This window comes from Mauremys mutica, chromosome 1 (genome assembly GCF_020497125.1).
Source record: "Mauremys mutica isolate MM-2020 ecotype Southern chromosome 1, ASM2049712v1, whole genome shotgun sequence".
Classification (NCBI taxonomy): domain Eukaryota; kingdom Metazoa; phylum Chordata; order Testudines; family Geoemydidae; genus Mauremys; species Mauremys mutica.
Window position 1 is genome coordinate 345,881,707 of NC_059072.1, and position 22,677 is coordinate 345,904,383.

Below are 22,677 nucleotides of genomic sequence, written 5' to 3' on the forward strand. Positions count from 1 at the left end.
AGCTCTTTTCTTCCCCCAGCTGTTCCCCATGGATCTCTAATTTTTATTTTTTTCTCCCAAGTTGGTATGAGGGAGCATCCTTCTCTCTGTCTCTTCTCCCTACCTCTGCCCTTGCACATACTCCACATTCATAGACTTTCTCCAACATTTCCCCTCTCCCACAGTATAAGGTACATTCAGAACCATAGCCACAGAGGTCTCACCTCTCTCTCTAAGCAGGAATATAAATGGTAGGGTAAACCATGGTGAGTAGCAGCTGACCATCTGTCCACCAACCTGTGGAAGAAAATATGTAAATACCAGATGTGTGAGTAGGCTGTGGATTCCAGAATTAAACCATTCTGAGATTTGCATCCCAAATATCAGCACTGGCAAAATGCTTCCCACGGTCATTTTCAGATCATAGTTAAAAGGCAGGCAGGCCGTGCATGCAGCTTACTGAATACCAACTGATCCCGGGGGAGATTTCTTCTTGAATGCCGCAAGAGGCAGGCAGTGATGACTGAGAGTAGAAAAATGTTGCCTCAGGTTAGCATTCCACTAATTATTATAATAATTTTGATCATTGGAGGGTTTGTTGGAAATGGATTTATTGCAGTCATTAATTGCCTTGACTGGATCAAAAGTAGAAAAATCACTTCCTCTGATATGATCCTGATCCCTCTGAGCACATCAAGATTTGTGTTGCAGGGGACGTTAACAGTGTATATCCACAGTCTCTACTTTCCAGATACACCCAAACTGGCTCCTCTGTATACAGCATCTGTTATCCTATGGATGTTTGTAAACCATGCCAGTCTCTGGTTTGCAACCTGCCTCAACGTCTTGTACTGCGTAAAGATAATCAGTTTCACCCAACCACTCTTACTGCGAATGAAGCAGAGAATCTCTGGGATGGTTCCATGGCTGCTCCTGGGGTCGGTGCTGATTTCTTCTGTCACCTCTATCCCATTGTTGTGGAATCCGAGTGCAATTCAGCCCTGCAACTTAACAGGGGATCATCTAGAGAACAACTCTGTGGCAGACATTCATTTGGATAGCCCATATCTCTTTTTTTTCCTGTACATTGCAGGGAGTTTCTTTCCTCTTACAATATCTTTAGTGTCTTCAATCCTATTAATTACTTCTCTATGGAGTCACACCAAGAAGATGCAACAAAATATAGCCAGCTTCAGGGATCCCAAGACAGGTGCTCATATAAATGCCATTAAAGCATTGATCTCTTTCCTTATCCTCTATGTTTCCAGTTTTGCTGCTCAAATTATATCATTACTGCTTAACAAGGTAGATAACTACATCTGGACTTTTGAAATCTGTGCAATAATGATTGCTGCATATCCTTCAATACACCCCATTATCTTGATTTTAATGAATTCCAAACTAAAAGAGGCATCAGTGAGGATTATCCAGTGTACAAAGTGCCATCTGAGAAAAGAGACTTCTTAAACCATATCATGAGACCCCAGAGGGATGCTGTCTCTCCTGAAATAGAACTGGAATCAAGCCTGACCCCCCCTTTTCTCAACATTTATTCTCTTTTCCACCCTATCCCTCAATTAAAAATGACTTCCCCCTCTTAGGTATTAGTATGACTGGCACTCTTTACAACCTCAGAATATTGGCAGAGATTCAAATTTTATTTCCATCACTTTTCTCCATATGCACATCACCAGAGGAATGCATTTGAATTGGTCATCCATGTGGGGCCAAATCATCTCTATAATCACAAAGAAGAGTATCTGGCCTTGTGGTTTCTAAAGACCAGAGGGAATAAATGGAAAAGAAGCCAAACATGAACATTCTGGGCATCGTAAGTGACAAACTATGGACTGGATGCAGTGTGGGCCCAGTCTTCCAGTTTTGTGGTGTTTGAATCGGACAGTAAACGTATATGCACCGCTGGAGGTGGGGGGAGAAAAGCACAGTCAAAACTTACACAGGGATTAGTGAATCTGGCATCAAACATCATCTCATTGCTCCAAGACCTGAGACCAAAGAAAGATTAGATCTGGAGGAAACATGCCTGTATTCATACATAACCGGCTCAGTATGTACACATGATGTGTTTCCCAGCTTGATGATTCAGCTAAAAATAATACAAAGACGAAAACTAGGCATGTGAAAATAGGCAGCTGGATTATGTTTGTAGATCAGGGGTAGGCAACCTATGGCATGCATGCCCAAGGCGGCACACAAGCTGATTTTCAGTGGCACTCACACTGCCCGGGACCTGGCCACCTGTCCGGTGGGATCTGCATTTTAATTTAATTGTAAATAAAGCTTCTTAAACATTTTAAAAACCTTATTTACTTTACATACAACAATAGTTTAGTTATATATTATAGACTTATAGAAAGAGACCTTCTAAAAATGTTAAAATGTATGACTGGCACGCGAACCCTTAAATGAGAGTGAATAAATGAAGACTCGGCACATCACTTCTGAAAGGTTGCCGACCCCTGTTGTAGATTATAACCTGAACAGAGTTTGTATGCATTAAGGCTCTGATATGCATTTAGCAATTTGGGGATTTAAATAGCTGATTCAAATTCACCCTCTTGTGCAAAGATATGCTTTATAATAGCTTGCTTTTTAGATGTTTATTGCCAAGATGATGAATATGGTATAGATACAGGCACAAAGACTGACTTTCACGGTTGTGCTAGAAAATTCCTTTCTGCATTGAATTGTCAGTGTTCTAATCTAGTCCCTGCACATGTGATTTGATAACTGATTGCTTGTTTCAGAGTAGCAGCTGTGTTAGTCTGTATCCGCAAAAAGAACAGGAGTACTTGTGGCACCTTGCGAGCAGTCATGAGCTATCTCTAGTACTGCAGCCTTCTATATTGTACATTCATATGCGGTTTCACATATTGTACAGCCACTCGAGCTGGTGGAAGACTTTTGATCAAATACATATGTAACCCTTCTGCCAGGCCGAAACAATAGCAGCAAGGGCCGGGTTCAATACATAGGGGTCCGTTCCCCACAACATAATGCAAACCAGCTCGAGCCCCCACCCAGTGACCTGGGAAAATCTTACACACACCCCTGGGCGCCTCGAGGAGGCAATACTTCCCCTCTCGCAAGCACAGACTCTTGGTGTAGCAGAAAAGGTTTAATTACATGAGATAAACAACAAGCATTAAACTGGGAAAATACCTCAACTAGAGTTCATAGGTCAAACCGTGAGCAAAGACCCACCCCAGCAAATTGGGCCGTGTCCTTCTCTCAGGGCCCTTGAGTCCAGCAACCCCCAAATCACCCACAGTCCCAAAAGTCCCACAATCCAAAAGTCTCTGTCCCGGGTCAGTGCAGCCCCAGAGTTCAAGAGTCTCTCTGCAGAGGTCCCCCTCCCCAGCCTGGGTAGAAAGGGGCACCTTACGTGGGTTCGGGGCCAACTGCCCTGCCTCTTCGTGGGGTTCTGCTTCCACTAGTCGTCCCCGCAAACAGCTCAGCTCCGCTTGCTCTGTGGGCTGCTCCGCTCTGCCAGCTGCTCTGGCCCACCAGCTGTCCTGTGAGCCACTCTAGCCGTCCTCACAAGCTGCTTGGCTCCACTCACCCAGGGCTGCACAAACTGCTCCACTCCCGCTCTGCCAGCTGCTCTGCTCCACGGTATTGCTTCAGGCTCCCCCACTCATAAGCACAGTACTTAGTGCTCTCAGCTCAGCAAGTCCAGCTCTTCAGTGATTTCAGCTCTTAGTGATTCCAGCTCATAGTAGGGGAGCCCCAGTGCCAGTGAGTTCAGCTCAGTAACCTGTATCTAGATTCTTAAGGAAATCAAAAATTAACTCTGACATTCCACAGTGGAGAGAGGCACCAGTGGGACTGGTGCTTCTGGCTCACACAAGAAGCCTGCACCATTCAGTACAGATATCTGTCCCCAGCCTCTCTCCTTTCAATGGGTTTTGGAACTCATGTGCCCCATCTAGCAAGTGCTATCCAGCTGACAATGAAACCCCCCATCACAAGACAATTTTGTAGTTCCCCATTTACCCAATCAGGGTGACAACATTTCATTCCTCCTGCCCCAATAACAACGAAATTGGGGCTCTCACAGCTGTGAAAATAACCATCCCATGCTGCTTTGCGGTATGCTAAGTGGGGTGGGAGTGCCCATGCAAATAACCGAAATACCAATGCAACACTTTAAACTTCGTTCTGCACTCCCCATAATTTACCACCAGATGTCAGGGTGGGGCTCATCCTGACTCTGCTTACACATAATTCAACAGATGTTCCCATGGTTCATCAAATAATGTGCCGAATTGTTCAGTTTTTAAGGTATTGGCCCAGCTCCAGTTTTCTCACACTATATGTTCTGTGTACAGGAGTATGGTTGGGTACAGGATTGTAAGTCTGCAGGATCCCAGTACTGGAATTGATTAGCAGCATGGTTTAGGGAAGGGGTCGGCAACCGGTGGCTCGTGGCTCGCCAGGGTAAGCACCCTGGCGGGCCGGCCTGGTTTGTTTATCTGCCACGTCGGCAAGTTCGGCCGATCGCGGCTCCCACTGGCCGCGGTTCGCGGTCCCAGGCCAATGCGGGAGGCAGGAAGCGGCGCGAGCTGAGGGATGTTCTGGCCGCGGCTTCCTGCCTCCCGCATTGGCCTGGGACCGCGAACCGCGGCCAGTGGGAGCTGCGATCGGCCGAACTTGCCGACGCGGCAGATAAACAAACCGGGCCGGCCCGCCAGGGTGCTTACCCTGGCGAGCCGCGAGCCACCGGTTGCCGACCCCTGGTTTAGGGTAAATCACTTGCTCTTGTTGTGTCTGTTTCCAGCTGTAAAAATGGGGTTAATTGTATTTACCCCTATTTGTAAAATGCTTCTAGATCACCAGCCAAAAATTGCTATGTAAATAGAAAGTATATCAGTTTGCTTTGATTATGTTTTCTTGTCTTTGTTTTTCATTGGTTTTGTTGAAGGAGCTTTTACAGATAAATAAACATTTATTCAATATAATGAATGTGCAAATGACCACATTGTTGCTTTTTGGTGAGTAAGAATGGGAAATGCATTGCATAATTTTCTGCAGAATCTAGGGTCATATTTTTTTTAAATGATGAAGTTTGCAGTATTTAGAGTTGCAAAGTCAACTTGCAAAATGTGAGCTGAATGTGAAATGACATGGTGATATCTGCCCCAAAGTACAAAAACAATAGCTGTGAGATGAGTCAAGTCCTCTCCCTCTCATCTTCTTAGTCTTATTTCTGAAATCTACTAATAATAAGTATTTTACTGCTGAACAACTTAGTAGAAAAAATGTGTATGTGATTTTCAGTCAATGCTGGATATAATAGCAGGTATTGGTGCAGGGTGTACTGGGGAAACTAGTTGCTGTCAATATCTCTTACGTTGGTAAATGTGAAAAGAAAAACCTTCACTTCAGTTTTAAAGTTCTCTACACTTTCAGTGGGGGGAAAGTTTGGGGGTGCAGTGCTCTGTAAGTCAGAGTTCCCACCACTAAATCTACAAGGATTTGCTGACAGCCAGAGCTGCACCGCCCCAGGCTGACAGCTCTCAGTGCCCCACAATGCACCACATTGACAGCTGGTGCAAGCACTCCTGAGGAAGATGTGCATTGCCCACAGAAGGAGTTAGTGTGGACTTACAACACCGATTTAATTACTGCAGTGACTGTACAGTGACTTAAATTAAGTCACCTTAATTTTGTAGTGTAGACATACCTATATAATCATAGAAATTTAGGGCTGGAAGGGACCTTGCAGACATCAAGGCCCCTGTGCTGAGGCAGGACCAAGTAAACCTAGACCGTCCCCAGCTGTTTGTCCAACCTGTTCTTGAAAATCTCCAATGATGGGGATTCCACAGTCTCCTTTAGAAGAAGCCTGTTTCAGAGTTAGAAAGTTTTTCCTAATATCTAACCTAAATCTCCCTTTCTGCAGATTACTTCTTGTGCTACCTTCAGTAGACATGGAGAACAATTATCACAGTCCTCTTTATAACATCCCTTAACACAGTGTTTCTCAAACTGGGGTCGCTGCTTGTGTAGGGAAAGCCCCTGGGGGCCGGGCTGGTTTGTTTACCTGCCCCGTCTACAGGTCCAGCTGATCGCGGCTCCCACTGGCTGCAGTTCACCGCTGCAGGCCAATGGGGGCTGCTGGAAGTGACAGTCAGTAAGTCCCTCAGCCTGCACCACTTCCAGCAGCTTCCATTGGCCTGGAGCAGCAAACCACAGCCAGTGGGAGCCACGATCGGCCGGACCTGTGGACGGGGAAGGTAAACAAACCGGCCTGGCCCACCAGGGGCTTTCCCTACACAAGCGGCGACCCCAGTTTGAGAAACACTGCCTTAACATATTTGAAGACTCTTACCAGGTCCCCCCTCAGTGTTCTTTTCTCAGGACTATACAGGGCCAGTTTTGGTAACATTTCCTCATAGGTCAGGTTTTTTAAATCTTTTATCATTTTCGTTGCTCTCCTCTTGACTCTCTCTTTGTCCACATATTTCCTAAAACATAACATCCAAAATTAGACATAATACTCCAGCTGAGGCCTGTGACAAGTAGAGGGTCCCAATTACCTCCCACGTCTTACATATGATACTATTCTTAATACACCCCAGAATATTAGCATTTTTCTCAACTGGCACATTACGGACTCGTATTCAATTTGTGATTTACAGTAACCCCATATCCTTTTCAGCAGTGTTACCACCTAGCCAGTTAACCCCCACTTTGTAGTTGTACATTTGATTTTGCCTTCCTAAGAAAAGTACTTTGTATTTGTCTTTATTGAACTCCATCTTGTTGAATTCAGACCAATTCTCTGATTTGTCAAGATTGTTTGTTTTGAATTCTCATCCTGTCTTCCAAAGTGATGGCAACCCCTCCCATCTTGATGGGATCCGCAAATTTTATGCGTATTCTCCACTTCATTATCCAAATTGTTAATGAAAATATTGAATAGTACCAGACCCAGGACAGACCCTTGACGGACCCCTCTTGATACATTCTCCCAGTTTCGTAGCGAACCACTGAAAACTCCTTGTTGTGTGCAATCTTTCAACCAGCTGTGCAGCCACCTTATAGTAGTATCATGTAGACCACATTTCCCTAATTTGCTTATGAGACTGTCATGTGAAACTGTCAGGAACAAATCATACCAAAACAATATCGTTTCCTTCTCTGGGGGAAGCTGTTGACGTGATAGATCTTGATTTTAACAAGGCTTTTGAGACGAATTCATGCTGGCTGTTCCTTATAACCCTATTATTCTCTAGGAACTTAAAAACTGATTGTTTAATAATTTATTCCAATATATTTTCAGGTATGAAAGTTAGTCTATGTATAATTCCCTGAGTTCTTTGGTCCCCTTTTTAAAGTCAGGTACAATGTTTCCCTTTTTCCCGTCCTCAGAGATAATTGCTAAGATTCCCAGGTTGCTTCAATTAGTGCCTTAAGTATCATAGGGTGAATGCCATTAGGCCCTGCCAACTTGACTAAATCTAACTTACCTAAATACTCTTCAAGCTGTTCTTTTCTTATTTTGGCTTGCGTTCCTTCCCCCTTGTTGTTTGAATCATAGGACTGAAGGGACCTTGAGAGGTCATCTAGTCCAGTCTCCTGCATTCATGTCAAAACTAAGTATTATCTAGATCATTAGTATTAATTGTGTGGAGTATCTGGTCACCATTAAACTTGTTGCTGAGGACTGAAGCAAAATTGGCATCAAACATCTCTACTTTCTTGACGTCATCAGCTATTAGCTCTCCATCTTTCTCTTGCTCCTAATGCATTTAAAGAAACTTTTCTTACTGCCTTTTATATCCCTTGCAAGGTGTAACTAATTTTGTGCCTTACTCTTTCTAATTGTGTCCCTGTATGCTCGTGCTGTTCTTTTTTATTTCTCTTTAACAAGTTGTCCATGTTTCCACTCTTTGATTTTTAGGTCATTAAAGATCTCCTGATGGAGCCGTATTGGCCTCTGACTATTCTTCCTAGCATTCCTTCACATCAAGAGAGTTTACAGTTGTGCTTTTAATACTGTCTCCTTGAGAAATCCCCAGCACTCCAGAACTCTTTTCCCTTAGATTTTCCTTCCATAGGACCTTACCTACCTATTCTCTGAGTTCATTAAAGCTTGCTTTTTTGAAGTCTATTGTTCTTATTCTGCTGTTCTCAACTACTTCCTTTCCTTAGAATTATGGTCACTTTCACCCAAATTGCCTTGCACCTTCAGAATCAAGTCTAAAATGGCTGTCCCCCTGGTTACTTCCTCCACTTTCTGATACAAAAAGTTTCCCCCAGTACATTCCAAAAACTGAATGGAAATTTTGTGTTTTGCCGTATTACTTTTCCAACATGTCTGGTAGTTAAAGTTCTCTATTATTACCAGGTCTTGTGTTTTGGATATTTCTTTTGTTTGTTCTACAAATTCCTCATCTACCTCCTTTTTATTTTTATCCATAGACTTTCAGCTGGTCTGCCTCTTATCTACCTTTGGACCTCAGAGCAAGTGTATATAGTCTTAATATATAATGCAAACCTCATCCCTTTTGGTTTTGCCTGTCCTTTCTGAAAAGCTGTGCCCTTCTATACCAATATTTCAGTCATGAGACTTATTTCACTAAATCTCTGTGTCACTGCTTAAGTCATAGTTTGGCTTATGCACTAATATTTCAAGTTCTTTCTGTTTATTTTCACATATTCTTTTCATTTGTGGATAGATATCTAAGATGTTTAGCGGATTCCTGCTTTCATTCATCGTTCTCTTCCTATTGAGATCTTTCCTTTGTCCTTCCTGGAAATATTCTATTTATTTCCTACACATGCTGCCTCAACTTTCCTTTCTCGGTTGGTTTAAAATAATTTCTTTGGGTGGCTGTAATCCAATAAACTATTTTGTTCATTTCTATATCTGGTTTATCCTGGTCAGCAGACATAGGAAAACTGCTCAGTGGTTTGGCAAACTTGTTTCAAAACAGACCTTGTTGAGACCTCTCTTATTTGCAGCACCAACTGGGAGCGAGACCTAGCACAAATGGAAAATGTCTATAGGGACTTTGCAAGTATGGCAAATGTGGTGAATCTGAGTGAGAAGATGTTGACTATAGATGAGCTGCAATTGGAATTTCCATCCCACAGGAAATTTCCCATTTAAAAAAAATGTTCCAGTTAGGATTGAAAGGTAGAAATGCAATCTTTCCCAGGGAATAGGAATTGTCAAGAAATAATGCTTCTACCTCCCAAATCTCCTTGACTCAGCAGAAGCCTTCCAAGTGGGCTGCCCAAGAGCCTGGGGCTCTGGTTTTGTGGTAGCCTGCCTGGCTTCCATTGAAATCAACACATTCCTGCAGAACATTTCTGTTTCAACATGTCACCATTTTCCAGAGGAGAAAAGTTCTGTTGGAAAATTTCTGACTAGCTCTAATGCATTTCAGGGGATGTCTCTGAAATGGATCAAGTTTTCCTGCAACATCAATTGTCCACTGTAGAATATCAATTGGTTAGTGTAGAAAATATTCATCTGCCTTTTGTCTCAGAGCAGGAAGAAATTTGAAAATGATATACCTGAAAATGTTTTCTGTTGTTCCTGGGGATGCAAATCTTGGAAGCATTTCATTATTGAGTCAACATGCTACTCAATGGTATCTGAATATTTTTTCACACTACTGCTTACAGCTGCCCAGCTGTATTTATCTGTTCTCTCTAGAGAAAGTGATTGGGTGACCATCTATATTCCAGGAAGGGGACAAAGGGCGCTCCCATACAGTGGGAGAAGAAAAATGTTTGGGGAGTGAATAAAGGTAGGTATTAGAGTAGTAAGATCTATAGGGAAGCCTTCCCTCCTTTACTCTTCACATTTTGGGAAAATAAAGAATTAACAAGCCTAAATAGGACAGAGAAAATGACAATATATATGTGGAGCTCAGCTATAAAAGTGGCAACACAGAGGATAAGGAAAAAGATCAGAGCTTTTATGGCCTATATATGAGCACCTGCAGTAAGAGTCGTGAAGCTGGCTGCACTTTTGTTACAGCCACCAGGTGTACCAAAGAGAGGTAATTAACATTATGGATGCCTCCAAAAATATCACAAGAGAAAAGGAAGAGGCCATATCATACACAGAAGACAGATGTGGAAATCTGAGATGCCCCAGTTAATATCTGCTGCCCTGCTTTCTCTGTTAAGTTCAATAGGTAAGTTTTATAAGTAACCGAGACAAAAGGGAGAGAGGTGACAGAGGGAACGGCACTAAAACCAGGAGCACAATGAAACCATCCTAGCAATTCTCAGCTTCCATTGCAGGAAAACTAGTTAAGTGAAACTGACCATCTTCAAACACCTGGAGACGATGAGTCAAGTGGTGAACCAGAGACCGTCAGGGTTTGCAAACATCTATATGACAGTGGTTGTTTTATACACGAGACTATCTAAACGTCTCTGGAGAGAATAAAGATTAGATGATCTTATAGCACGTCAGTGGCAGACTCAAGAGGTCTGATTTGCAGCTCCAAGTTGAATCCACTAAACCACTGCTGCCCTTTGAAGTCACAAGGATTACAAGGCAATGTCCCAAAACCTCTCAGATTTGCTTTGCTTCTGGATGACTTTCTGGTCAATTCTCTGCGTAGTAATCATGATTCGTTTGCGGAGCTCTCCAATCAGGAAATACCAAGAAGCAGTGGCGTAAGTGAGAGCTTATTGCAGAATCCTTTTCTGATTTGTGTGGGCAAAGTTCCAGAGCATGGACAGAGATGGAAAATGCATCTATTAGCCTCTGAAGAGGATAAAAGTTGGCACGGTTAAGGGACCCAAGATGTCTGGGTTCAGTGTCCATCTCTGTCGCAGTCTTCTGCTGTTTCCTTGGGCAAGTCACTTGGAGCCAGACTGTCAAAGGTATTTAGGCACCTGAACATGCAGATAGGTGCCTAGTGAGATTTTCACTGGCAGGTAGGTACCTAACTCCCATTGACGCTATTGAAAATCCCATTAGGAGCCTATCTGCATCTTTCGGAACTTAAATACCTTTAAAAATATGTTCCTTTAATCTCTCTGTGCCTCAACTCTGTGTGGAAAATGGGGAAAATAATACTTCCCTCCTCTCAGGAGTGTTGAGGACAAATTGATAAATACTTGTCAGGGCCTCAGATAGTACAGAGATAGAGGGAATGTGTAGCATACACGGTAGCCTAGGTTTTGTCTTGGTTGGGGGAAACCATCAAGAGCAGAATGGGGAAGACAATATCTCATTGGTTACACTTTGTTCACGTGTTCAAGGTTTTTTTCATGACCACTGGAGCTAAAAACATCACCTTTAAATATGACAGTCTCAAACATCAGTTTCACATCAAAAATATTCAGTAATGAACATAATGACAGATGATGAATATTGGTAAAATTGCCAATTTAACTAACAAAAATGTAAAGACCGCCTATTCTTTTCATGCTCTCAACATCAACAAATGAGCAAGTGTTCTAATTGCAACAGTCAGTGTGAGGGGTATGAAGAAAGGGGAGACAGGCAGATAAAACAAAATATAAACTAATAATAAATGAATAAACTGTAAATTCTTAAATTCGGCACTCAGGCCATGATCCTGCTAATACTGAAATCTGCGCTTAACTTTAAGCATAGGAGTAGTACCAGTGACGTCGAGTTTGAGAAGGATACATTATTCATAGGTAAGGAAGAGCTTAAATTCCTGCTTTTTTAAGTGCAAAAGTCAGTTCAGCCAAAACTATACATTCAGGAGCAATGCCTCCATGATATGTTAGGTTTTAGTTGGAATTATGGAATAAAAACACATTGACCTTCCTCAACTTCCGCTCAACCTGTCCACTATCATTACCCTTTTCTTGTAAGCATGACAGAAGAAATGGGTCTTCAGGAAGGATTTAAAAGAGGTATAGTTAGGTGCTTTACAGATCAGTTCAGGGAGGGCTTTTTATAAGGGTCAGTTCAGGAAGGACATATAGTTACAGTAAAACCAAAACCCACGGGCACTTAAATCAGCCTGTCATTATGTCCACATAGGGCACAACATTTTTTTGCTGGAGTAAAAAAATATACATTCGTCCAAGAAAGGAGCCTCGTGTTATTTTTTTACAACAAGGTCAATTTGCTTGTTCCTCTGAGCAATATGCCCTCCTATTTATGGAGATGATGGTCTATTTATGACAACAGAGCAGAGCTTCTCAGGCTGACTAATATGGAGATCCGGAATTTTGTTATAGGTGCTATCCAGCAGTATACTGTGGTGTTTCTTTTCCAGTTATTATTCAGTTTGCTAATTCAATATGAAAGCTAATTTAAGCAATAATGCTCTGGAATTGTGTTAGCAAACAGAGCCACTGATATGACATTAAGAACACAATAAACAATACATTAAAGTATATTATAGGTCTGGCTTGAACTGATAAAAGCCAGGCCATTCAGCCTTGAGAATAGTCCCATATAACAAGCACTCCTGAATAGTGACAATGGGTCATGGGAAGGATGGAGTTTGAGCCTGCCTTCTGCTACAGGACATTGTTGGTTGGAAAGAAATGTACTTTGCTTGCTCACGAACTACTTTTCTATATTAAATAGATTTTATCCTTCATTTTTTTTCTCTTCCAAATCATTTATATCAAAAAGGACTTTATGGCATGAAAGCTGGAGATGAACCAGTAGGGTGTTAGGGGATGCTCTGTGCTTCAACGTAGATTGAAACCTAGGAGGAGCTCTGGTTGTACCAGCCAAGGAGGAGGTGGAGTAGTGTAAGGAGCCCTGGTCCCCAAGCCAGGAAAAGGAGGTGAATCTCCCTTATACTTTTCAGCACAGAAGGGTGATCTGTGTTCCCCATAACCCCACTTAACGGTATTCCCTTGGGATGCTGCTCTGGCTTCTTCCAGTTGGCAATACTTTCTGCCCTACTTAAATTTCACTGCTGTGTGCTGCTAGATGGCTGCCACCTACCACCCCAGAGCTGGCTGCCTCTTGGTAGTGGAGGAAAAGATTCTTGTATATATAATATTTACAAAGCATTTTGTAATCCTTTCTGATTACAAGCGCCAAATAAATATAATATTATTATAGTATGTAGAGATATAGGTGCTAATCGAATCACAGATTACTTGGCATGTGTTATACAAAAGGTCAGACTAAATGTTCTAGGAATCTGTTATCTCTGGTCATACAGTTTAAAAAATAATCCTGATTTCTGAATATTTTTTGTAAATAAAAGCACCAGGTTTGATTCAGTGTGGTTGTATTGTGAGCTACTTGTGAGTAGTTGATAACTACTGGCTGCCTATGAATGTATTACTGAATATTGGAAGTTTCACAGTTTTTTGGCTGAAAACTCCTACTGACAGTATGTTGTTGACAATTTATTATTATTCTGTTTTAAAAGTTTCAGTCATCCAATCAGATAATAGGAACAACACTCTGTGACTCAGGTAACCAACCACACACCACAAATGGTAAATAATTGAACCACAAATAACAACTGAACAATTCAATAATTGCGTGACTGGCAGACTAAAAATATATCATGCCATCTGGTCCGTGAATACTTAACAATAGTGAATACATTCATGAAAACAAGGATCAGCTAGTGAATGATTTGGGAACCAAATCCCTGATCCTGCAGTTGCATCCATGCAGAGCCCCACTGAAGCCAAAGGTCTGTGCACATTAATCTGATTGGAAGTTTGGGGCCCAAAGGAGAGGAAGGATGGCCTTGTATCTGAGGTACAGGACTGGCAATTGGGAGATCTAGCTCTGTCTGAGACTTACTGTGGAGCTCGAGCAAGTCACATACCCAGTCCCAGCCCAGGGCCGCAGACTTTGCCTAGTCCTCTAAAAATCTCTGTGTAGGATTCAGAGCCTAAGTTCCAGTCTGAGCTGCAATTTCAAAGCACTGTCCACACAGCTGGTTTTAGAGCGCTAATGTGAGCCTTGTCCACCCAGACTGGGGGGTTTGCTTCTGCCGGCTCTACAGTGCTGTGTAGAGTCCCCTTTAACAGACATATTTTTAAAGGAATTTAGTCACCCAATGATGCCTATAGCTGCCTCGCCACTTAGGCACATTTGAAAATCTCACTAGGTTTCTAACTGCATTTTTAGGTGCTGAAATACCTTTAAAAATATGGGCCTTAGTCTGTCTGTCTCTCTCTCTCTCTCTCTCTCTCTGTCCCAATTCCCCCATCTGTAAAATGGGGACAATAATACTTCCTATTGTCTATTTAGATTGGCCCTTACCCTGTGTCTGTACAGCACCTAACACAACAATGCTTCAGTTTCAGTTGAGGCCTCCAGATAACATGAGAACACAAACAATAATGAAAGGGGACTGACTAGTTTTGTACTAGTTTTGACAATATTTTTACAGTAAGTGCATGTTTTAATTTATATAAGTGTGTATCTATAATATAGATACACACAATGGGTGAGTATATGAAATATAATAAAAAATGGAAGAATATCCCAATAAATGGTTCTCTAAATTATTTGAAAACAATCTGCTTTCATGAAATCCCATTTGGTAATGGAAATAAGCAGTTTTTCTTTTTTAGCCAATCCATATCAAGTAAAAACATTTCAGTAACTTAATATTGTCTCAGTGCAATCAACAGGAATTTATTTGAAGCAATGTATTTTTGTTTGTTGGTTTAAATCAATACATTTCAAATAGTTGCATCTTAGGTGTAACCAATATATTAGTCTTTAAACCAGCAGAGCATATGTCTTTATTTAAATCTAATGTGATGTTCTTAACCAGCACATTTTTACTTAAAATGAATATAGATTTGCTGAAACCAATACAGCGTAGCACAGGTATCATCTCTGAAGTAATGCAGAAAATATATTTTAATGTAAACCAGTATGGTAGCTACATGGCACTTAAAATCCTCTCTTTAGAAAAGTCAATATCAGTTAAGATGCATTCAGAAAACACAGCTGTGTTTTTGTTCTGTGGAAGCCCTTAGCTCTCCTATGGAGACTGCCTGCCTGATTCCTGATTCTGCCCTGCCTGCTCCATACCACTCTGGATATAGGAGGTGTATATACTGGGTGAAAGAAGCCCTGTGGAATGCACCTAATTTAAGGGAATTATTTGGTTGACAGAAAGACTATTACCTCTCCTCCTGCCCCAGTATCCTTTGGGGCATGGAGATATGCATTACAAGAATACACTTTCTTCTGTTGCTGCGGCAACCACCATTATTATTTCTGATGTATTTGACTGTGTCAGCATCTAGAGGCTCCAGTCAAGGATCAGGACCCCATTGTGCTATGCAAGATATTGACTATACAGATAGCAGTACCTGTAGCTACATATGTGTCTTTACATTGTGAACCCAGCAAATTCTGGAAACTCCCATACTACAAATCAGTACATGGCTCATGCTATGATACAGTACTGACTTTCTTCCCCTTGTCTCTTAGTGTATTTTGATTTCCCTCACAGTAATTTATGAGGGTTTTCAAAAGCCCCTTGTTAGCATAGCCAGTCTTAAGGCTCCAAAAAGAAGACTCTTAGCTTTCATTTCATTTTTTTGAAAGTGAACTCCTAGCCCTTTTCCTGACCAAGAAGGCTTGTGGTTTCTAAACCCAAGTACCCTTCCTGGAGGACTCATGCCCAGCATCTCCTTCTGCCACCCCAATTTATATAGAGGGCTCTCCAGCTGATTTTAGCTGTATGTAATGTGGAGATAAGCAGTTTCTCAAGTAGTTGGCTCCCTGCACTTTAGGTCTTCAAAGGTAACAACCAGCACCATGAATTGCACCCAAAACTTATCAGCAACTAGTGCTGGTCTTGGCAATGCTGATGCAATGTGCTCCTGACTGAAATGTTGTTGAGTAAATAGCAGCCTCATTCTGTGCTAATTTCCGTACCCAACTGATCTAAAAATATAGCTCCATGTAGAACATGTTACAGCAAAGTAATTTCAAGGTGATGAAGCCATTGATAACTATGGCAAGGTGTGCTTGGGAAAGGAAATGTCACATACTTTGTACCAGGCAGAGGTGGAATACAATGTTCATAGCCAGGTCTGCAACTTCGGCATCTGCTTATGGCCCGGAACCAAAGTCCCATGAAGTCACTGGGCTTGGGATAAGGGTTTTGTTTTACATATGGTCCTCAGTTTGTTGGTCTTATATAATCTTCAGCAGTTCTCCTGCTGCTTCACCACTGAATCCCACCACTACTATCTCATTCTTATTTGGATTGAGTCGCAAGCAGCTAGCCCTCATCAAGCCTCCCCAGCTTATCTAGACACTGTGTTTTTCATTCCACTGCACTAGCAAGGTCATCTGTGACAAAGATGTATATGCATCTATCTGAAGTATGGATGAATTCATAAAGAAAATGCAATGCTGTATCAATTATTTTGAAATTAACCAACCCTTTTCTAAAAGAAACCCAAAAATACTTTATTACTGATTCGAAAGTGACAGGTTCTGACAGCTTGTCATCCACTGCATAAAACTCAGCTGGAGCCTGCTTTACTCCCATATTCTGACATCCACTCATTCATTATTTCTGAAACGTTAACCTCAACTTCCAGCTGATGGATTTGAGGGGGCAATAATCAAGCAAAGCTCATTTAAGGCAATGGTACAAACCACTCCTGGCTTTCTCAACCATTGTTGTTGTTTTTTAAATCCAAGGCATTGGTGAGATTTTCAGATGGTTCAGAATGTTATGGATTTCTCATTATAAGGTAGCAGATCAAAACTACTGAATACGGGCTGTGAATGAAATATATCAGATCAAATGAGTTCCATATAATGGAGGTTATAACACAGTCTTTATATCACCTTCCAAGAGACATGTTTTATCTTTACAGTGAAAATGTCTATAATGAAAACAGGACAATTATATTCCTTATGAACTAAGATGTATGTATGGATATGGTGTAAAAAAAATCCTCGTGATAAGATTGTCATATAAACCAGCAAAACAGAGCTAAGACTGTGCCTTTACTCATGGTACTGAGCACTGATGCAGCAGTCTCTGTATCTTCATGTAATCCAATGTTGATAATAACTCATAATGCATACACTTACCAGTTGCATTAAGGTTGCCCGGCAACCTTAATTCTGCATTTCCTAACTATTGAGTACTTGAGTTTCAACATTAATGTTGTTTTAACATAGGAAATTGCATCCAAAAACCCCTTATGTTTTCTAAAAACTTAAAACAGAAAAAAACAAAATGTCATCCCCTTGAACCATCGCGCATGTCCGTCCCCCCCCCCACCCCCCCCCGTGGGTCATCAGCAGGGTTGGGGCCTTTACATCCACAACATAGTGCTTTTACTTGAACTAATGGAGTAATTTGACTTCTGTAACTCAGTGTAGCGGGGTGGACCCCGCTCTGGCCCGGAGGGGTTTAAAAAGAGGCCTGGCAGGGCTTGAGAAGACAGCCTTTAGCCTGGGCTGATTGGGGAAGTGGCTGCAGGTGAGGCCATGCCCCAAACTGAGCCACAGGCCTTATAAAAAGGCCAGGGAAGCCAGAAGCCAGACAGTCTCTCTCTGCCTTCAGAGAGAGATGGGCCTGGCTGCTTAGGAGCTTGAGACTGGATACCTGAGTGAAGCAGGGCTGGGGAAAAGGCTGAGGAGCTGGGGAGCTCCAGCCTAGAAAGCCCCAGGCTGCGGCCTAGCAGTGGGCCAACAGATACTGGGGGTTGTAGAGGGCAGCCCAGGGGTAGGCCAAGGCAGCAGGTCCAAACCCCTTTGCCTGTGATGAGTAGGCTGATACTGCAGTCTGCCCCAGAGTGTGGGGCTAGACAATGACTGGCAGTAGCCAATACTGAGGGAAGGTGGGGATAGAGGGTGAGGGTTCCCTGAGGAGGGGAGACCCTAAGAGAAAGGGGTTACTGCTAGGGTGCAGCACCCCATGTAGAAGGGCACCGGGTCCAGGGAGGGACCCGGGGGCCTGAAGACAGGTGGATCACCAGCCTACAGAGGGTGCTCCGAACGCTGGAACAGAGCTAATTCCCAGAGTCACCAGCAGGAGGCGCCGCAGGGGTGAGTCCGAACCCGTTACACGTGGTAGAGAATGCGGGCATAGCGGTCTGCCCCTGATACAAGGGGCCAGGGCAAGGACTGTGGACTATTGCCTGAAGCTGAGACTTGAGACGGTGAAGAAAATGAAGAACATAGACTATTATTGGAGAGCCTGTGTGGCCCGGCTCGCCGAGCAGCAAGCACGGCTGCTTCAGCTGCTGCGGGGGCGGGCACATGGACCTCAACTAGGGCCAGGCACCTTGGGCTGGAGGCCAGTGCCAAGGCCAAGGAACTGTTGGGCCTGTGGAGAACCAGGGCACTTGAAAAGGGAGTGCCCTCACGGAACTCACAGGGCCCAGGCGAGCCCTGAAGGAAGGGCTATGCCAAAGATGGACCATGGACAGACTCGAGTGCCCCCTGTGAAGTTAACAGGGGGCCTCCAAACTTGTTGGGCTTGTGGGGAGCAGGGACACCTGAAGAGGGAGTGCCCTCATGGAGCTCCCAAGGCCCGGGCCAGCCCAGAAGAAAGGGCTAGGGCCCATACAACCAAGACTAGGGCCGTGACAGGGGGAAGGCGCCAAGGGTGCTTCCACTGCCACATCAAGGGCCACCTAAAGAGGCATTGCCTCCTGAAACAGAAAGGGGGAGTGCCCAAAACCAAGGCTCGGTCTGGGACTAACTTCCAGGAAGGGGTAGTCCAGACTGAGGCCCCTAAAGACAAGGGAGCTGGGGTAGAGAGGCCCCACCTTAAACAGGGAACCCACACAAGGGCCAAGAGGGCTGAGGTGGGAACCCAAACTGATGTGGGAATCCACGTAGGACCAGAGAGGTCTACGGTGGGGACCCAAACAATTGAGGAAGCAAGCAGGCTGCTCCAAGTGCTGGAGAGCCTGCGAACAGAAAGAGATTCTCTGCGGACCCAGCTGAGGAGAAAGCTGGGCCGATAGAGCACCCCACCTGCCCCCTGGTGGAGGGGTTCTTGAGGTGGGGGGTGTGTAGTGGGGTGGACCCCGCTCTGGCCCGGAGGGGTTTAAAAAGTGGCCTGGAAGGGCTTGAGAAGACAGCCTTTAGTCTGGGCTGATTGGGGAAGTGGCTGCAGGTGATGCCACGCCCCAAACTGAGCCACAGGCCTTATAAAAAGGCCAGGGAAGCCAGAAGCCAGACAGTCTCTCTCTGCCTTCAAAGAGAGATGGACCTGGCTGCTTAGGAGCTTGAGACTGGATACCTGAGTGAAGCAGGGCTGGGGAAAAGGCTGAGGAGCTGGGGAGCTCCAACCTAGAAAGCCCCAGGCTGCAGCCTAGCAGTGGGCCAACAGGTACTGGGGGTTGTAGAGGGCAGCCCAGGGGTAGGCCAAGGCAGCAGGTCCAAACCCCTTTGCCTGTGATGAGTAGGCTGATACTGCAGTCTGCCCCAGAGTGTGGGGCTAGACAATGACTGGCAGTAGCCAATACTGAGGCAAGGTGGGGATAGAGGGTGAGGGTTCCCTGAGGAGGGGAGACCCTAAGAGAAAGGGGTTATTGCTAGGGTGCAGCACCCCATGTAGAAGGGCACCGGGTCCAGGGAGGGACCCGGGGGCCTGAAGACAGGTGGATCACCAGCCTACAGAGGGCGCTCCGAACGCTGGAACAGAGCTAATTCCCGGAGTCACCAGCAGGAGGCGCCGCAGGGGTGAGTCCAACCTGTTACACTCAGCAACAGGTTAGGGGTCTATTACAGGAATGTGTGGGTGAGGTTCTGTGGCCTGCCATGTGTAGAAGGTTTGACTAGATGATCATGATGGTCCCTTCTGACCAGAGTCTATGAGTAATGGGAAGCAGTAGAAAGCTATTATCTTCTTTATGGCTCTGCCACAAAACGGGGAATGGAGACCCAAAATTTGCCATTGGGTTTCACAGCTATTTGCTAGATACCTAGAAATGTTGACTCTCTGCACTCCTGGGTTTTAGTCCAGAGGAGTGTGCAGTAGGGGTTAGATCCTTCTGCCCTGTCCCCTCCCAGCCTCTCTCTGTCCCCTTTTGTTCATATAACCTCCCTCCTACTTCACCTTCCCCTACTGCTCTGACTTCTAGCTCCTGTTTCCTCATACAACTCCTATCCTCTCCCATCCATGGCCTCTAGGATGGAGTATACTCAATCATTCTGTGTGGATGGATGGCTCATGTAAGTCCATTTGGCACATAGGAACTATGAGGGGCTGGAGCATGCCCAGTGCAGATGGAATCTCATGAAAACTTAGTGGCCAAACTCTAACAACTCTCTGCAGAGCATGTGTGAACTGAAACTTTCAGAGGTTCATAATTTGACCAATGTTAGGGAATTTTTTCATGGGCATGCCAAAAGGCACACCGCTCGCATCAGGCAGACCCCCTGGCAAATTTCAAGTCTCTGCTACAAAACATGGAGGTGTGGGAGCTTTTCACCAAAACAGGTGTAAGAATATTTTTAACATGGTGAAAACAATACATTTTCTCTTTATTCTCATTCTCTGAAACAGCAGAACTGTTTTAACTGAAACTTAAAAAAAAATTAGTCTGAGGCAGATACCTGGCATGAAAAATTTCAGATGGTTAAATGATTAAAATTTGACAGTTATAAGCAACTGGAGACTGCTTCTTATAATGAGAAGCCTTGGGTAACCTTTGTTACAGGTGTCTATGCCTGAACCACCTATAATATTAATCCGCAGTAGTTCAATAATTGGCACAAAATATACTCCTCTATCTCTCATGTATATGGAGCAGCACCAGTGGAGAGCATGCCTGCTGGAAGCACATTCTCTCAGGTGCTTCACACTACTTTCTACTAAAAGTTGTGACTGAATCCCACAATCTTAGTCCTTAAGTGGAGCTCATTCTGACATCTACGAATCCAGCTACATGTAAAGTTTGGCAAGCTGTGGCATTTCCTACTATGCTCCAGAATCCCTATTTATTGGGGGAAGCACTTCTTAAGCCACTACTTCAGGTCATGGTGGCATGACACCATGCTAGCTACTGGGTAGGAAACAGCTGATATTTAATATTTGGCAAGTCCAGGAAATTTGTTACATCCTTAGCTTTAAGCTGAAGCCAATATTACTTCAAAGCAGTTTTGTTTGCAAAACATAATAGATATTTTTCACCCCCCACAAAAGCAGGAACATGCAGACACCAAAATACTTATTGCCTACTTTCCTGAAGAGGATCTTAAATAAAATTTCTCACTTCCTACAGGTCAATGTCGCAAAGGCTAAAGTTGTGGATACAGATACTATCTACTAACTCTGGAAGGAAAATATCATATGTCCCTTCATACTTCAACCACCATTCCAGAGGACATGCATCCATGCCTATGACAGGTTCTGCTCGATAACAATGCAAAGCAGTGCGGACCGATGCATGTTCACTTTCATCATCTGAGTCAGATGCCACCAGCAGAAGGTTGATTTTCTTTTTTGGTTGTTCGGGTTCTGTTATTTCCACATAGGAGTGTTGCTCTTTTAAGACTTCTAAAAGCATGCTCCACACCTCATCCCTCTCAGATTTTGGAAGGCATTTTATATTCTTCAACCTTGTGTCGAGTGCTGTATCTATCTTTAGAAATCTCACATTAATACCTTCTTTGCATTTTGTCAAATCTGCAGCAAAAGTGCTCTTAAAATGTGCTGAGTCATCATCTGAGACTGCTATAACATGAAATATGTGGTAGCATGTGGGTAAAGTAGAGCCAGAGACATACGATTCTCCCCCAAGGAATTCAGTCACAAATTTAATTAACACATTTTTTTATCAAGTGTCATCAGCATGGAAGCATGTCCTCTGGAATGGTGGCTGAAGCATGAAGGGGCACACGAATGTTTAGCATACCTGGCACATAAATACCTTGCAATGCTGGCTACAAAAGTGCCATGTGAATGCCTGTTCTCACTTTCAGTTGACATTGTAAATAAGAAGTGGGCAGCATTAGCTCCTGTAAATGTAAACAAACTTGTTTGTCTTAGTGACTGACTGAGTGGACTTGTAGGCTCTAAAGTTTTACTTTTTTTTGTTTTTGAGTGTAGTTATGTAACAAAAAAAATCTACCTTTGTAAGTTGCAGTTTCACAATAAAGAGATTGCACTCCAGTACTTGTATGAGGTGAACTGAAAAATACTATTTCTTTTCTTTATCATTTTACAGTGCATATATTTGTAATAAAGTAATAAAGTGAACAGTGTACACTTTGTATTCTGTGTTGTAATATAAATACATATATTTGAAAATGTAGAGAAACATCCAAAAATAGTTGTTAAATTTCAATTGGTATTCTATTATTTAATAGTGCAATTAAAACTGTGATTATTCGCGATTAATTGTGATTATTTTTTTTAATTAATCGGATAAGTTAACTGCAATTAATGGACAACCCTAGTAATAAGATAAACAGTTATCTAACCATGACACAGGAGCAATCTTCACCATCCCTTAGTCACCAGCGAAAACAAGATCCAAAGTGCAGCTAGCTGAATAAATAATCACAAAGAATCCTCATGATGGCCATTAGATTACAAGGAAATGCTGAGGAGCCAAGGTCCATGTGCATGTGAAAAGGACCCAGAACAAATAACCCTGGAAGACCCTAATGCCTTCCTGGGCAAAAATGTATCATGTCTAGTAGATGAGGGTTTTTCTAATGGATTCTGACTCTGTGTAGCATAAGCAATATACTATAAATCCCTCAGATAAAGAAACTGA

At 43.3% G+C, this 22,677-nt stretch overlaps 1 protein-coding gene across 1 annotated transcript; it reads left to right on the top strand.

The window, feature by feature from the left end:
• Positions 1-516: 516 nt before the first annotated feature.
• On the top strand, positions 517-1,446 carry LOC123361864 (taste receptor type 2 member 8-like). Its single transcript, XM_045002044.1, has one exon. The coding sequence runs from the start codon at positions 517-519 to the stop codon at positions 1,444-1,446; it is 930 nt and encodes a 309-aa protein (XP_044857979.1).
• Positions 1,447-22,677: the final 21,231 nt, after the last annotated feature.

Coding starts and splice junctions, on each gene's coding strand:
- LOC123361864 (XM_045002044.1), top strand. CDS start 517: ATGTTGCCTCAGGTTAGCATTCCACTAATTATTATAATAATTTTGATC.